Source organism: Phlebotomus papatasi, chromosome 2, assembly GCF_024763615.1.
Source record: "Phlebotomus papatasi isolate M1 chromosome 2, Ppap_2.1, whole genome shotgun sequence".
In the NCBI taxonomy this organism is placed as follows: domain Eukaryota; kingdom Metazoa; phylum Arthropoda; class Insecta; order Diptera; family Psychodidae; genus Phlebotomus; species Phlebotomus papatasi.
The window spans coordinates 69,448,947-69,466,805 of NC_077223.1; the positions used below are offsets into that span (position 1 = coordinate 69,448,947).

Here is a 17,859-nt window from a genome sequence, read left to right on the forward strand (position 1 = left end):
ATTTTAGATAAGTAAAAAAATGCGAGCAAAAATACTAATTTCTTAAAAATCGCACATGGAATGATACAACAACACGAAATTTAGGTCGACACTCTGCTTAAAGTTTTTACTTCACTATTCTCTACTTATAACACGGCGTCGCAGAATTCTTTATTTTATATAAACACGATAAACACTGTGATATCATTAAGAAACTCTGTTGATTTTTCCAAACTTCACTGAAAAATATTCCATCATTTCAGACACAGCTGTCTGGAAAGTCTGGAATGTAGAAAAAAAATCTACAGAAAATCGGCAAAATATCCACAGAAATTCGTCAGAGTGTGCACCAGGATTTGTCAGAGAATCTGCAAAATTTTGCATTTCTGCAGAGGTGTAGATATTTTCTGCAGAAATCTTAAAGATATCTGACGAAATTATTTGACGGGATGTTATTTATATTTATTTTTAATGTACTGGGCTATATACTTGTCATTTTGTACAATTTTCAGTTTACAAATTTATTATTCGGTTTACAATGTTGCGTTAAAAAATGTTCATTCCGACGTTTCAATCATTTGCACCGGACGGGACTCGAACTCACAACTGTGACCTTCGAGCCGGGGGTCACACCGCCCAAGACCCGAACGCTCTTACCAATTGCACCACGAACCCCCTATAGGGGCTATAAGGGTGTATATAGAGATACCCTTGAATCATTCTTGTAACGGTTTCTCAACGTCAAATATTAAAAAGGCTCTAGAGATAGATTTTGAAAATGGTATGTACACTTCCCTTGAGGAAAACAGGGTCATATATGACCCGGGGTTTTTCCGAGTTTTCACGCAATGGAAAATTTTTTTCCTCTCTGAACTATTATATTTGATCATAAAGCATTAGGAAGAACTCAATTTTACATGAATTCATCTGCTGAATAAAAGTGGGACGCGAAAGAGTTAAAACTATAACTGCTGGACACCGCGAGGCGTCTGTGAAATTTACAGAACCCCTTTTGGTTGGACGTCCAGAAAGTTCTTGGTAATTAGCGTTCCTCAACTGTTACCCGGACATAAAGGGGGATTAGGATAACCATCAAATGTCATGATACTTTGTCATTAATATCACTATGTCCAACTTTCCAAAACTTTTTGTCTAACTTTCCAAAATTTTGTCCATCTTTTCAAAATGTGTTATTTTTTAATTTCCGTGAATTTTCCGATTATTCGGTTGCAATATTTAATAACAACTGTTAAGATTCTGTTAAAATATTTGTCAAAGAATCCCATGATACAAAAAAATGTTAAAAAAATAATTATTTATTCAGTTCAAAAATGCATTTGAAATTGAATTTTTTCTTAAGTGTCTCGCTTTCCACCGTTCACCCTAGCTGTTAAAAAAAAATTATAAAAAATATATTTAAAAAAAAATTACTTACTTTTATTTGCTCCATGTAACTATCAACTTTGTCAGCTAGAGACAGAATTCGTCCCCTCTCCGTCGCTAAAATATCCAGGAAGTAGTTGCCATCCTTCGTCTTCAAATCACCAACTTCCTTTGCAGCCTTGTCCTCCTTTGTATCAGCCTGAGTATCCCCAATCTTCTCTACTAATCTCACCGGTGAACTCACCACTTCCTTGTCAATCACCGCTGACTGTAAAATCTTTGTGGGTGATGTTATCTTCACAGTTGTCACATTATTTGTCTCTGTGGCATGATGTCGCACCCCATTTGTCATCTGACCACTGTGATCCTCCCTCGTGGGCGGTACATATCGTCGTGGTGATGCACAAATTGGCAGTTGCTTCTTGAATTCCGGGCTCAAGTACCTGAGAACTGGCAGGGCATCTTTCAAATCCTTGAGATTCTCTAAACCTTTACCATTTTCTGAATATGGTGTTGTTGTTGTTGTCTCCTGCCCACCATTTGCTATGGCCTCCTTTCTCGTCATCTTCACCACGGGCGAGAAGAAATTTCGTGAATTCATTGATTTCTCCGTCAGCACACAAGTTGTCTGGCCATTTTCCATTGAACGACGATTTGTATGGAAACCCTGTGCCAAGGCACCAGGACCAAATAATTTTTCCACATGTGGTGCTATACTTCCTGCCTTATACTGTTGTTGCTGCTGATGCTGTTGCACTCCATTTTCCTCCACAATCTTCTTTGATGTCGTTGTTGTGGACATTGTGTGAATATATTTGGTTGTCCGGAAATGCCGAACATTGTCCGTTGTATCATCTCCAGTCCCATTTGTCGTCTCCATAGCCATTATGTGTTGTGTAAAGAGTCGCTTTTCCGGCGACATCACCGATCTGTGACTCTCCATTGGATCTCCAGAGAGTCTTATGGTAGCAACTGGAGGTGGAACAAAAAGTTTTCCACTGGCGTTGGTTTTGGTATAGGTTATTGGTCGAATGGGTGAAACTTCTCTCGATTTATTAATATCCTGCCTCAATTTTGAATTATACGTCGTCAAATGCGAATATCCATTGACACAGCACGCCAAATTCAGATAACTGGGCTTCTTTGTCTCCTCCACAACAGCACCCGGCGGAGGACTCTCAACAATTGTCGGCGGTGGTGGTTGCCCAGACAGTATCGTATTGACACGACCCGATTGAGGATCCAGCACTATTGACGTCTGCTGCCGAATCACGGACTGAGGTGGTGGACACTGACTCCTCTCGTGAATTCGCGTTATAAATTCCCGTGGAAAATCCTTGGCACTCGATGGTGTTAGCAAATTGAAACTTCCCGAAGTATCTAAAGAAACAACAAGAACAAAAGAAAATGCAACAACCTATGGAAAATTTACTGCTAGTAAAATCTCAAAAGACATTTGCAATTTTTTCACATTGATTTGTGTCAAGAAAATAAAATGTTTATTTGTGAAAGAACTTTTTTCATTTGAAGTGCACTCCATCACTTTCTGCTGACTTCCTTCTTAAAACTAAAGTGCTTTTTCTTTTCTACTTCCTCCAGCATTTCCACCATCAGACAAATACACATTTCTCACATTCTGTATACCATCAATTAATTATTGCTTTCTTCCTGTATCTGCACTACACATTCTCTTCCCATTTCGCTTAAGTTCTTTGAAACTAATAATAATAATAATGAGATGCACTGCAACCAGGGGACAACCTATGGCAGAATTTCCAATTAGGGTAGAGTCAGCCCTTTTGGCCACCTAAAGTAAAATCACATTGTAAGGCAATTATGAGTTTATTTAGAACAGGAAAATGGGTCTTATTTCGTGACGTCTAATCTAACAAATCAGAAAACCACATTTGATTTTGTATCGACTTGATTAATTCTAAGTTAATCAAAGAAATTCTCGACAAAGTAAACAATCACTAAAAAAACGTGGGATTAAGAAACTTATTAATATTAAGAGAAATTGTTTTGCATTATTTTATATTTTTGATAAAAATATTTGATGTTATTCAATGAAAGTCCATTTCTTAATTAACTAAATTTTATTGTAATATCATCCTTAATAAGATTTTCTAACAAATTAAATGAAAATCGGACGTGGCCAAAAGAGCTTACTTTTTTCGGCTGTGTAAGTACTTTTGGCCATTCAAAACAATCGTGACTTTTGGCTCATTTTTATATCAAATAGAAAATGTGCAAAAAGTCGTTTAAAATACTCTAATAATCACATAAAATTGGTGTTAAATAAGAATAGAACTTGTGCTGTGTATTTGTGAAAGTTTTCGAAAGCTATTTCTTCTGTTATTTTATTAAAATTTTATTGCAAACAAGTGGCCAAAAGTGCTTACACACAATGGCCAAAAGTACAGAAACATGCATAGTTGCATAAAATGCATTTTTCACAAAAATATCCAAAAAATTTTGGGAACTCTCTTGGATTATTACGAAGAAATGGCTTTAAGGTATCTTTGTACAAAATTTCATTATATTTAAATAAAGAATATAAAAATTATAAGCACATGAAACCTTAAAGTGGCCAAATGTACTTACTCCACCCTGATAGGCTTGATAATTAATTAAAAAAAAAACAAAGATTTTCACTTATAGATTTTGGATAGAAAAGTCATAAGAATTTCTATAATTTCTATTCTCTACTTGACACACTTTGAGACAGCATAAATTCCATCCCGGATCATTGCTACAAAAAGCTAGGCCTGTATCCATATCGAATAGATACTGACATTCTTATAGATTGTCAATATTCTAGCCAAACTCTAGCATCCCTAATTCGAATTATCGTATAAGAATAATAGGGGGACAGAGCAATATTTCGGACACCTTTAAATATCGCCCACTTGCACTGAAACATCAGACATTTCAACTAAATTGATTATAATTATTAAATTATTTTACTGCTCGAACTCAAAGAGAGGGCAGTTATATAATCCACTTTTTTTCAACTTGTAACACGGCTAGAGGCCAAACGGTAAAAGCTATCGACTTCCAGTTTTCGACAAATCCGCATAAGTCAACATTATTTAGGGCAATCTTTTTTTTGGTTTATTTAGACCTCTGACTGATAAGTCAAAAACATGTATACAAAACAAAATTTAGTGTGCGTTGGGCATAATGCCCAACGCACAATAAGTTTTGTTTTGTAAACATGTTTTTGACATTTCAGTGAGAGTGAATGAAATCTAGATCTAGTCATCTCGCTCACTCTTATAGAAAATGTAGAAAACATGTTTACAAACAAGTTATTGTGCGCTGGGCATAAATTTATTCTTTTTAGAATAATACAGGGGGTTCCAGGATTACGCATTACGCATGTTGGTATTATGCATAAAATGGGAATATTTAAGCACACTCGCGCATTTTTGCCTACCTGTGAGTAAATTTGTCAGATTACTTTTGAAATATCCCTAATTGTAAATTTGTAAGGCGATAAATTTGAAATACATTACCTTTATGAATTTTTTTTCTAGATAATTTGTTTACTCTAAAATCATTCTCAATACATTTTAAAAGGGTAATTCTCATAGTCATTTGCCCTTCCGGAATTCTTCTAAAGTCTTTTTCACATTATTTCGTTCCTACAAGTGCCATTTTTTGTTTTTTTTTTTCCATTGTAAAATCTCAAGAGTATGCAAAAACTAAAAATTCATAGAAATTTGAGAGATAAAAAAAGTGACCGAAATTGCAAGCTGTCCGAAATTAGGTACAACTCCCTTAGACACCTTCCTCAAGATGTTGTTCAATAAAAATTGACTTGGAATATTTTCTTTGAAATTATTGATCAATTTTGTAAAATTAATGATGTGGATATTTCTGTATTTTTCAGGTAGATTAAGTTTATTTTGTAAAAATTAGACATTTCATGACATTACCGTTTAGTAAGGTTATGTTTATAAAATCGTTCTGGTGAGCGTGCTACATATTCGACAATTATCAACCAAGTCGACAGCTGAACTCAGCAATCCTAATTATATTTCATTCGTAACGCACGCCCAAATACTCATCCCTAGGCAGGCTTCGTTACTTAAATGAGTGATCATCAGAGTCTCCGTGGACAAATTACTCCGAGGAAATTGAAAGATGGGGGACATCTTCAATCCTCTTTAAACCTTAAAGAGCTAACTTATTAAAGTCAGTCCCGTCAGGGCTTATAGTCCACTTATTTTGTTTCTCAATACTCCATAAACTTTTCTTTTAATTCTTAATTTCCTAAAGCCTCCTAATGAAACAATTGTCGTCTCTCCTAACGGAATGTTGTAGAAAGAGCTTTGAAAGAGTCCCGCAAGGACGAAAATTTACTGTACGATATTTTAAAACAAGTGCCAATTAATTGTATCGAGATATTGTATTACAAGGTAATCATTATTACAATGTCAAATATCGTTTGGAAGAATCTGTTAAGTTCTTTGTCCTGGAGTAGTTGGGCGAAAGCGGTGCATTATATTACGTTATTATTACATGTGAAAAAATATCTAAATCAGAAATTCAGATCTTTGCACCGGGCGGGACTCTAACTCACAACTGTGAGTCAAGATGGGGAATCTATCCGCATGAGCTCCAACGCTCTTGCCTATTGCGCCACTGAGATCCCAAGGTGTCTCATATTAAAATCAATAATCTGTATTTTATAAATTTTTAAATGTGTATTTAAAATTATTAAAACTGACAAGTGTGATAAATGATTTTCAAATTTCAAAACATCGCTAAGAATATCAATATTTCAGAGTTAGGGTATCTGTGGTTCTTATATTGTAACCTGTCCGAAATATCGCCCATTTATCGTAAATCTTTATCAATATTTCAGAACGTGAAATTATTTATTTGGAATTCACGGAATTAACGAAATTCAACTACCTACCAACAATAAGACATTATTAAATCGTTTATTCTAAACTTACTTATAATCACATTTATTCAGAAGCCTGGGAAAAATTTAGTCATTACGAAGTTTGGGATCTTACTTAGCATTGTGACTTTCCCCAATTCCATTTCTTTCAGTGTAGCAAAATTATTTAAGCCACCAACAACAAGCAGTTTTGTAACGTTTTTTTCTTATCACATGGCAAAAAAAACTTGATAATATTTATTTTCGTCAATTATTACAAATAACCATATAATAACTTTATGTAATAGCGAAAGCATCTTTCGAAGAGAATTTGGACTATTAATTTTTTTAGTGTATGTATTCAAAAAATATTTGAGTTTTTCATTTGTAGTTTAAACTAGTTTGAAGCACCAAAAAAGGTGACATATTTTCTCTGTGAAAATAATTTTCCTTCACTAAAATATTTTGCGTAATACTTTTAACTTTTATTACACGATCTAAACTTTTTTGAGAAACAAATACAGCAAATATGTTTGTCACTACTATGACAAAAAAAATTTTAATATTTTTTTTTCTCGGGAAATTCTCAAATTCAGCATGATATATTGCAGCAATTGGATGAGTTGGCCTGTTCATCAGCTTTATTATTGTTATGAGTAAACAGATTATTAAAGTCGCGGCTTACATCATCTTTTTCGTCAGTGATGCAAAAATACCAAAAATCACGCTAAATCTTTCTTTTGATATTTTTTTATCTCCAAAGCTACCTGACATTGCAGAGAGATAAGATAGCCCAAAATTTACGATCTCGCAAGAGAAATGCAAATTGTTTTTAATTGGTCTATATGTTATGGACAATTGGACGAGTTGTTAACCCCTCTGTAAACAAATTAAAATAACACAATTGTGTACACACTTATACAGTGCTTGGGTAAACCACGGGATTGACACACAGCAGACAGAAGATGGAAGAGATGCAAAAGAAAATGTGAATGAAGTGGAAATAAAAAGTGGTGTGAGAGAGAGAATGAAAAACCAATATTGATGAGTGAAATGTGTGTTGAAATGTACAAAAAACCAACTCTTGGTATTTTAGAGAAGAGTCACTTATGGCCACTTCTTGAAAATTTCACAAAGTTCTTGTCTTTCTAAAGATAGTTTTATTAGGTTTGGCATAGTTTTTAACCAGTTCTGTAAGTTCTAGGAAAACATGGTCAATGGCTATTTAGGTTAGTTCCGCCTAATTGTACTTTAAGCCACGCCCGCTTTATGATTTAATGGCTCGTTAAAATTCTTGAATTTTCAATGTTTATTTATTCACAAAATAAATAATCACACTATTTAGTGCAAATGCAATTACATATGCTTAAGAAAAGTGTCACAACACTTTCAACCGTTGCATCATAGACCAAAAGTTTGTTTATTTAAAGTGTTTATTTTTTATTTAAAAAAAAAATGAACGAAAAACTCTTCAGAAAATTTAGTTTATGGACCCAATACAGTATCTGATGCAACAACAAAGTGGCGTGGTTCATACGCTTCCATTCTGGAAAAATGGACGACAAAGATAAGGCACACTGTGGTAGGCCAGTTTTGGAAAATGTAGATAAAACCATGGAAATCGTTGAGTTGGACCGGCACAGGATCACTTATTCTATTGCTCAAGAACGGAAGATTAGCTTATTAGATTGGAACATAAGACGATCTCACGAAAAAGATAGGTGTACGAATGCCACGGGAATTGTCGAAAAAGAACTTATTGGACCGAATTGATGTCTGTGTTTTTTTGCTCTAACGTAACGAAATCGATACATTTTGAACTAGAATATTCTATACTCTAAAAAAAATGTTTTGTCAAATTAACAAGGCAAGTTTGTAAAAAGGATGTTCTTCCATACAGAATATGGAAAAGTTTTGTCAAATCGGCGGCCAACTGGATCTTATTAAAAGTTTGTCAAAAGGGTGTTTTTCTATATAAAATGCGAGAAAAAGTTTTGTCAAATTGGTAAATAATATCCTTTTGACACAATTTCATCAAAATCCATTTGTTCGTTTAACAAAATATTTTTTTCAGAGTAGATGTCGCAATATTTCCATGTGCCCCATGTGCCCTGTACACAGAAAAAAATATTTTGTAAAAATGTTCGTAAGTGTTTGTAAATTCCTATGGGGGAGTTACGAAATGCTCGTGAATCATGTTTGTAAAAGTTTGTACTTTTTTCACAAACATTGTTCGTAAGATGATCATTTGACTAACATTTCTTATACTTTTACAAACATTTTTTCGTAAATGTTCGTAAACACACAAAAAAAATCGGAAAATTATGTCATTTGTTCGTAAACGTTTGTTTTCCTGTCGAACATTTACGAACAAATAACAAAATTTTACGAACATTTTTTGTGTGTTTACGAACATTTACGAACAAATGTTTCTAAAGTACAAAAAATGCTCGTCAAATAATCATGTTACGAACAATGTTTGTGAAAAAAGTACAAACTTTTACGAACTTGTTTGTGAGTTATACGATTGTTTGTAACTCCCCCAGAGGAATTCACAAACATTTACGGACATTTTTACAAAATATTTTGTTATGTGTAAGATAACCTGGTTTAAGGCCTTTGATCATAGTGATCGCTAGCCCTTGTTGGGTTGCAGTTTTCTGCAAGTAGATTTTGTAGTTATACGAGATATTAAATCTAGGATGGCCTGCATTGCTGAAGTTGGACAAGATCTCTGTTTAAGTGAGACAGATGAGTCTTTGTACCGTAAAGCGGTCTACAGACTAGAGATTTAGCCCAGTTCCCGAAGGTCTCCAAATCCTATATAGCGAGCAATTTTATTGCTTTTTGAGAGCTTATTAAGTTAATTATCTTTAATAAACCAATCCTAAGTTAAATCTCTCCAAAAATCGTTATTGATAAAGAATTAGAGCAGTTAAGCCATATTGGCTAAGCCTTAGGTCAGAAGCCTGTGTAAGTGCAGGTGGTATTGACACCCTCCTGTTCGTAAGCTTTTCTTTACTTCTAGGACTTACCATGTCTGATCGGTGGGAACCTTTCTTAAACATTACAATTAAAGAAAAGCTTACGAACAGGAGGGTGTCAAAATCACCTACAGGGGACATAGTCACTCGCACTTACGGTACCTTCTGGAGTTGTTTTATAGCCTTTGGTTTGTTGAGTTCTCTTCCACAAAACTAGGCAATCGCTTATTATGATTGACCTCACAATAGATTCGTAAATTCAAACGATGATATGGCGTTTTGTGCCTCTTTTTTTTGGTCAACCATTTTATGACATATCCAAAGTGTTTTAATGGTATTTTAATGGTGATGTACATAACCGTGGTATCACACTAGAGAATTTCACATTAAAATTTTAATGTGATTCACATTAATTGTTGCTGATATGTGTCCTAATGTGCAATTTTCGTCAAGAGCTTTTAGAAATCGATTCATTTAGTGATAAAAAAGTGGACTCGAGTCACAAAAATTAGTTTAAATAGATTAAAATAGCATAAATACGATTGATAATTAATGAGCAAATTAATGAGAAGTAAGCAAATTTATGAGCAAAATTTGCTCATTAAATTTTCATCAGATACTACTTTATTGCAGTTATTTGGGTAGTTTCTGCGCCACAATTTTCTCACCAATTTATTCGTGATTGAACTGTGATAAAAAGTAGTGCTAATACCTACTATTTATCGCGCACGAGATGGAGGAAGGACAAAAGAACTTGAAAAAGATTGGTGCAGGGGATAAGTAAGAAAAAAGCTAAACAAAAATGTGTTCGATCTACATTTTATATTCCTTCATAAGGAATATAAACGGATTTCGTGGTTTCTGTGCTTCAGGAAAACGTCATTTGGGACTACAACTGCCCTGAATACAAAAATAGAGGCAGCCGATCTGATGGTTTTCAGGTCGTTTGCTACAAATTAAGTCACCAATCGCCGGAACTCACACCTCAGTCGGGATTTGGGTGATATTGGCTTCCTCATTTTCGTAGTCTTCTTTTGAAAATAAAGCCCTACGATTTAAAGCAGCTCTTTAAATTCCTCCGAATTCATACGGAGAAAATAATTATGTCCAAAAAAATTGCCCTAGAGATTTTCAACGACACCATGTGAAGGTCGCCTTAGGAGCCAATCTCTCGCCCACAACCTCCTTCTTCTCGCTTAGCGGGTCATTTTGCACGACATAAAAGTAGTGTACAGGAGGAAAACTTCCTCTTCTTCACTAAAATCGCACATTTTCGCTCAAACAACTGAAATGCTTCAAAAACAAAAACACTCATCCGACAACCCGTGTGCCATCGTGACATTGAGCAATTCTAGCAATGTGTCCTGACTAAATCAACGATTTCGAGTGATTCTAGAAGTTTTAATGAGCAATCTTTTCACTTTAACTTTAATGTGAAATTTTCTAGTGTGATAACTCCGTAATGTAATGTGTTCCAGGTCAATTTGCTGTTAAGCATGAGCTCTCGATATTTGCCTTCTTGATTGACCTCAATGTTTCTCGCAGTGTTTGTAATACTACCTCAGATTACTACTACTCCAGTTCCGTCTATATTATAAAAAAAACTAAATTTATGGTGCTGTGAAAAATAAACAGGTTTCTTTAGGAAGTTACTATTCTTAAAATGCTTCTGCGTTATCGACTTTCCTTTGTGTTGGTTCCTTTCTTGACTACTTTCCTCAGTCTTCGCCGTGTTTTAAAACGGCCAAAGAGTTGGGGCAGGAACTAAATTAAGAAAAGTCGATAGTGTAGAAAACCATTTTGAGAACAGTAATGTGCTAAACAAACGTTCATTTTTCATTGGAATAGCACCATTAACCCTTGAAGTGAGCTACTGAAAGTAGCTTTTAAAAGTTAAGTTTTTATAAGTGTTACAGAAGGCGTGGCTCATTTTATAACAGCTAGGATTATTAAATCCTGTCCATAAGTAAATTTGTAGAAGCAACGTTTACTACTATCCAGACTGGCTAAAGACTGAAGTTTTTTTTTTAAATCCAAAAGTTTAAAATGTGCTTATGGGCAGAGTTCATTCAGAAAATTTCTTACTATCTTTTTCAAAATATAAGATCTATATAACTGATACAAAATTGCAATTCGTTGATAGTTTCTGCAGGCATATTTGGTGTCGTTTCTTCACTAACGTAAATTGGTAAAATAAATTATGTTTGACTGAAAATCTTACAGTTTAATGGCCATAAGGTGTGTCACTACTGTAGTAAGAAATAAGTGAATAAAAGAGTTGATTAAACAAAAACAGTGACACAAAACACAACCATCTGAAATTCACAAGACACCCATTAACTCTCAAAATGATCAAAGTTCTTGCGAAATCAAAAACCAAACAAAAATTGATGATTTTTCTTTCATATAGAAACACAGGCACACATCTTCTTGCACATGAGAATCTTTCCAGCCATTCACTTGACAACGTCATCCTCAAAGAAAAAATTGCAGAGAAGAAATTTTGCAATGGAAGAAGTGTTGCAAAAGAAAAAGTATTGTGTGTTTTGTCAATTTGTGTCAAAAAGAAAGAATATTATATTAATTCTGTGGCTCTTTTTATGAAATCTTTGCAAATGACACCTTTTTTTTAGAGTGTGCGAGAGAGAGAGAGAGAGAAGAATGGTGTTTGGATTGTATGGGGGCAAGGGAGATACCTGAGAAATCAGTGGACTCTGCATCAACATCGAGGGAGCAGCTTCCGATGGAGTCCACACTTCTGTCCATGCTTCGATTCTCACGCTGTGGCAGTAATTTGTTACCACCAACAATTGTTGCACTTTCTGCCGATGGTGTATTGAGCAAATAAATGTGATTTGGCGCCTTTGCCGGCAGATGATCATCAATTATAATTGCTGAACATTCACGTTCGCACGACACATTGTTGCGTTTTGTGCAGACAACTGGGATAAAACCACAGAGGCCACATGATCTCGTGACGTGATCACTTCCAGCACTTGCTGGTGATATTTGGCGTGTATTGTCGCGATTTTGGAGGAATTTCTGTGTATTTAGGACAAATTGACGACGATTCTGTGCCTGATCACGCCTCAAGTCAGCCTCACGATTTGTGGCCACTGGCGGAAGATTTGTCACATTCTTATCATCACAGATTCTCCCATGTGAGATTCTTGTGGCATTTTTTGTATCATGCCCTGAGAAATAGAGTCGCCTCGGAGGTGATGCAATGATTGATGATACCTTTTCCTCTTTCTTTCTTTTATATTTTAAAATTCCAAAATAGTTCAATAAGCTTTTTCTTTCACCACAGAACTTCCTCCTCCAAAAAAAAATTGCCAATTGAGCTTTTTCTTTGGATAAATTTTGATTCTGATATTTTGTTTCTTTCTTTTTTTTTGTTTTAAATCAGTTGGGTGTTCTTGTTTCTCACTCTCTTGATGTTTAATGCACTGTTACAAATATAGAATATTAATTTTATGCATCAATTTCCATTGATTTTTTTTCTATATCATTCCTTTTTTTTTGTATTCATTTTTTTTTTACAATTTGTAGGTGTGTTTTGTGTAACTTTTCATGTAAATACATAATTTCCTCATGGAAAAAATAAAGCACAACATCAAGAGAAGAAAGATGTACACAAATTAAAAAAAACACCATAAAGGGAGAGTCACATTGATTGTCAAATTTTCATCGTCACTGTGAAAGCTTTGCCGCTTTTCTCAAATTTATGCATTTTTATCACAATTTTTATATAAAATTCATAATTACTAGACTTATCCATTGCGTAGTTTGAGATATTAGAAAAATAAAGGAAAAAAGAAAATATATACCGTAGATGCGGGTAACTGTGTCCCCTGCGGGTAACTTTGACACTCTCCTGTTCGTAAGCTTTTCTTTAATTCTAATGTTTAATAACGGTTCTCACCGATCAGACATGGTAGATCAGATCGGTAAAGACCATCCTTAAGTCCTAGAACTAAAGAAAAGCTTATGAACAGGAAGGGGGCAAAGGCCCCCGCAGGGAAGTGATACGTGTAAAAATCGAATAATTTAGCCGAGGCACGAACTATTCTTACCGTTTATAACGAATACGAAAATAGATACACTTTTATGACACCTTTCAAACAAAATTTTATGTACACAAGGCTTGATCATCCTATCCTATCTCCTATAAAGATTAAGTCAAATTAGAATAGGTAAAATAATGAGTAAAATAACGACATGTAAAATTCGTATAGTTTAGCCAGGATACAAACCTATTATTATTAATTTATCTCGATATTTTGAAATAAAGTGCTTTGCAAAACTATATAAGAACACTTGAAAAATGTCAAGAGAAAGCAATAATTGCTATTTTTCGATGCGCTTTTGTGTTTAAATGCTTAACTGTATTTTTTAAACAAAAAAATAGAATGGTGACCCAACGCGTTTGTGGGAAATTTACGTCAAAATTAGACATTTTAGAGGAAATTATTTTGGATTTGTTGGTAACACTGTACGACACGTTGGAGTGTCTTTGACGAAAGTGCCAAAACTTGTTAGAGGGTTATTTAAGGGTTTCAAATCTGAAATCCGTTTGTCCGGGTCACGTCTAGATTTTTTTTATATATGCATTTTTAGTTATTTGTTGTTTTCTAAAATTCAAAAATTTATATCTGCGGTCCTAATTATCCGGTGGTAATCACATAAAGCTAAAATGACGCGTAATTTCATCCTCTATAACTCTTGTAAACACATCAACAACCTACGATGAAAATAAAGTATATTTTTTAAAGATTTATTGAAAAATTGCACTCAAAATTGTGCATTTTTCTGTGTTTTTTCGATCTTCTAATAATTCTCCCATTTAAGTAGAACATTATATACGCCAATTACTATGCCTAAAAGCAAGTGAATTTAATATTCTTTCATTTCCTTTTAGCTTGAATTTTCTATCTTAATTCGTTTATTTACAATAATTTGTTGAAAATAAAAAGCATTAAAATCTATATATTTGCGGAAAATACTGGTATCTCTGTCTAATCAACTGAGAAGCATTTTCTTTTTCACTCTCGCTTACACATTACATATAAGAACAGGAGAAATGAAAGAAAAGGAGGCTTATTGAAAAGGAAAGAGAGGAGTAGCTATTCAGACACTCGTACATATCGACATATATACATAAATGATGAGTGCTGAGCAGCTACTCCTGTCTTATGGCCTCTACACACTTGAGCAATTTATGTCCATATTGAAGAGTTTTTCCTACACAAGCGTTGGTAATTTTCTTCAAAATGGACATAATTTTCTCTAGTGTGTAGAGGCCATTAGTTACCAGACTGTAAATTTATCCCAATGTGTATAAAGGCCTTCATATACTAAAAAGGTGTGATTAGAAGGAATCACACCTAATTTATGTCCATATTTGACAATTTTTCCTACACAAACGTATGCACTTTTCTTCAATATGGACATAAATTTCTCTATAGTGTGTAGCGGTCCTTAATGGCCTCTACACACTAGAGAAATTTATGTCCATATTGAAGCAAATTCCCTTCGCTTCTGCAGAAGAAACTCTTCAATATGGACATAAATTTCCCTAGTGTGTAGAGGCCATAAGTTTAAACAATTTGCTTTAATATTCCAAATATTGACGAAGACTTCTTATGTAAAAGTCATAAGCCTTTAAACGTTGAAAAAAATAATAAGGCTATTTGACGATCAATGTGATTCTACCCTAAATCACTCAATTAATTTCAATCTAAAATTAAAAAGAATACACAATCATAAAACACATTAAAATTCTGATATATTAATCATAAAAAAAACAAACCATATAGTGCAATAAATCAAAGCCACGGAAAATTGTGATTTTCAATCCTTTGGTGGTTTCATTTATATTAAAAGGGTGTGTTTTGTATTGTGTTTGTGTGTGGGACACAAAAGGTGTAATTTTAGAAACTATCAACAGCATTAGATAAAAAAGGGAGGGAAATAATAAAAACAGAGATATTCAATTGCAACATCAACAAAATAAATCAACAATAATTCGTGCAGAACGATAAATTTGTGCAATTAATATCTTCTCCATATTATAATATCGTTTCCACTTCCAATCAAACAAGGAAAGATCCATTGAAGCACAAATTCAATACATATTTCTTTTTCTATGCCTTCCAATATTCTCTAATTAGTTAGAATAGAAGACTTATATTATCCAGCCACACCAAGAGATTATTGTTAGAATTGACTGTGGAGAGGGGGGATATAAAAATGGGCAGAGGGGGAGGGGGTGGGAAATACGAGATAAAACTTTCGAGACTTAATGAATCAATCATTCATTCATTGACGATACAAAAATCAGTTAAATTTCATCCATTCATTCTTCATCTTCTTTTCTTCTCTATTCACCCGCTCACAGAATAATATATCTTCCGGATACACCAGTGATTCTCAACAAACACCATTTACGACTTTCAATGAAGCACATAAAATCATTTTTATGATCAATTTAGACAGACCAAAACAAATATTTGAATTTGTCTGAGAAATAAAGAGTTTTGTTTAACTCACTCAAAATTCATCAACGCAACTCTCACTGCATATAAAACATAAATTCTTCTCAGAATTGTGGGAAATTTGCTACTCTTACGAAATTCTATGAAGATTTCTATGTAATCTTATGATTTATTTTATTCATTGTTGAACTTTCATTTTGACATTAATCGTTTATGATGAGAATTTTTTTTTCAGGCGACCATTTCCATCGTCAACAACATTAAATTGCAATATTATTAGATAATGTACGAGTATAAATCTTATAAGTCAATAAATAACTAATAATAAATTATATAGTCGTAAAAACAAGTTGATTGACGAGAAATTGCCTCATTGCTACCAATCCTTAAGCGTCTTTAAACATTGTGAGAAATTTTAATTAAAATGGAACATTTTTGTTTACCAAGAAAGCATTTTTTTCTTAAGACAAACTTGTAGAATTCTTTAAATAACTCATAGAACCAAAATTCCTATAATTTACTTATTGCACTCTTCATTCCGTCATTGGGACTACTAAAAGTAAAGGGTGCATAAAGGGCTTAAGAATTACTACAGAAATTTCAACATCAAATTTTCATTATAAACCTTTTAAATGTGGATTAAGACTTATCAAAATCTTGATGCTATAAAGGCTCCTACACACTATGGGAATTTATGTTCATGTTGAAGTGATTTTCCTACACAGCCATAGGGAATTTGCATCAATATAGACGTACATTTCTCTAGTCTGTAGAGTCCATAAAAGAAATTTTAGGCAAAATATGGAAAAGCATAAAGCAAATTGTTTGCGCCTGTTAAGACCTCTACACACTAGAAAAATTTATGACCATATTTCACATTATTCATGAAATTTTGAGTTTTTCTTATGGTCTCTACCGTCTCTACATACTAGAGAAATTATGTCCATATAGAATAAAATTGCCAAAATTTCCTAAGCTTGTGTAAGAAACTGTCAAATATGGACATAAATTTCTGTAGTGTGTAGAGGCCATTATACAGGCATAAACAGTTTTCTTCAATGTGCCAGAAATTGCCGAAAATTTAAGTTCCTATTGAAGCAAATTCCCTACGCTTGTATAGGAAAAACTCTTTAATATGGACATAAATTTCTGTAGTGTGTGGAGGCCAGTAAAGAAAACTGTCAATATTTCTTCAATGACCTCTACACACTAGACAAATTTATGACCATATTGAAGAGTTTATTCTACAGAAGCGTAGGGAATTTGCTTCATACTATGGACATAAATTTCTCTAGTGTGCCGAGACCAATAACGTAAGCAATTTGCTTAAATATCCCATACATTGGCGAAAATTTCTTATAGTATCTAGCAACCATACTTTACGTCAAAATGCTAGATTTTGACGAAATTTTTTTACAATGTATAGAAACCATATCATTAGTAATATGGACAATCCAAAATTTTTGGCTTCAAATGATGACACAGTAGTGATCCGACTCCGAGCAGAAAAGTCGAAAATAGAGGAAGAGAATAATCTGAATCACGTCAGATTATTCACTTGTTCTTATGAGAACTTTCTGGGGAATTATTCCACTGTGTGGACTGACTCTCGGCTGTATTCACGGCCTCTGGTAACGGCTCTTTCGAGCCAGCAGGCTTAACACTAAACCTACCGACTGTTTTTGGTCGTTTTTTGGTCAAATGACAAACTGCGGTAGAGTAGGATACTCAACAAATTTGTCTTGGAAAAAAGCAAAAAATTAAAATTTAAACACTGAAAAATATATTACATGCACATTTTAAGAAATTCATAAAGTTTGATAGTGACATTGTACCGCTTAAATATGTGTTAATTTTACACCGGTCAATTTGACCGGGTCTTGGTAGGTTTCGTGTTAAGGCAGTAATGCTTCCTTGTATGGGCTACCCCAAGGGGTACTTCGAGAGAGTTAACCAAACAATTTGTCGTTTTTTTTATTATCAAAAATCTTCGCAAAAAATTATCAAACAATTTATTAAATAAAATAACTTTCGTCTTTGTAATATTGAATTAAAATATGTCCCAATCAAAACATAAAATTCGTAATTTATTCTTAGGCTGTTCAAATGTATTTAATTGCTT

General features: G+C 33.8%; 1 protein-coding gene across 1 annotated transcript in view; it reads right to left on the reverse strand.

Annotated features, from left to right (window-relative positions):
- The window catches only part of LOC129804026 (uncharacterized), a 42,266-nt gene that overhangs the window by 8,200 nt on the left and 16,207 nt on the right, over positions 1-17,859 (reverse strand). Inside the window, exons 2-3 of the mRNA XM_055851000.1 lie at positions 11,937-12,689; positions 1,415-2,742 (exon numbers count right to left, since the gene is read on the reverse strand). Of these exons, the coding sequence (XP_055706975.1) occupies positions 1,415-2,742; positions 11,937-12,006 (1,398 nt within the window). The 5' untranslated portion in view covers positions 12,007-12,689. The remainder of the gene's footprint in view (positions 1-1,414; positions 2,743-11,936; positions 12,690-17,859) is intronic.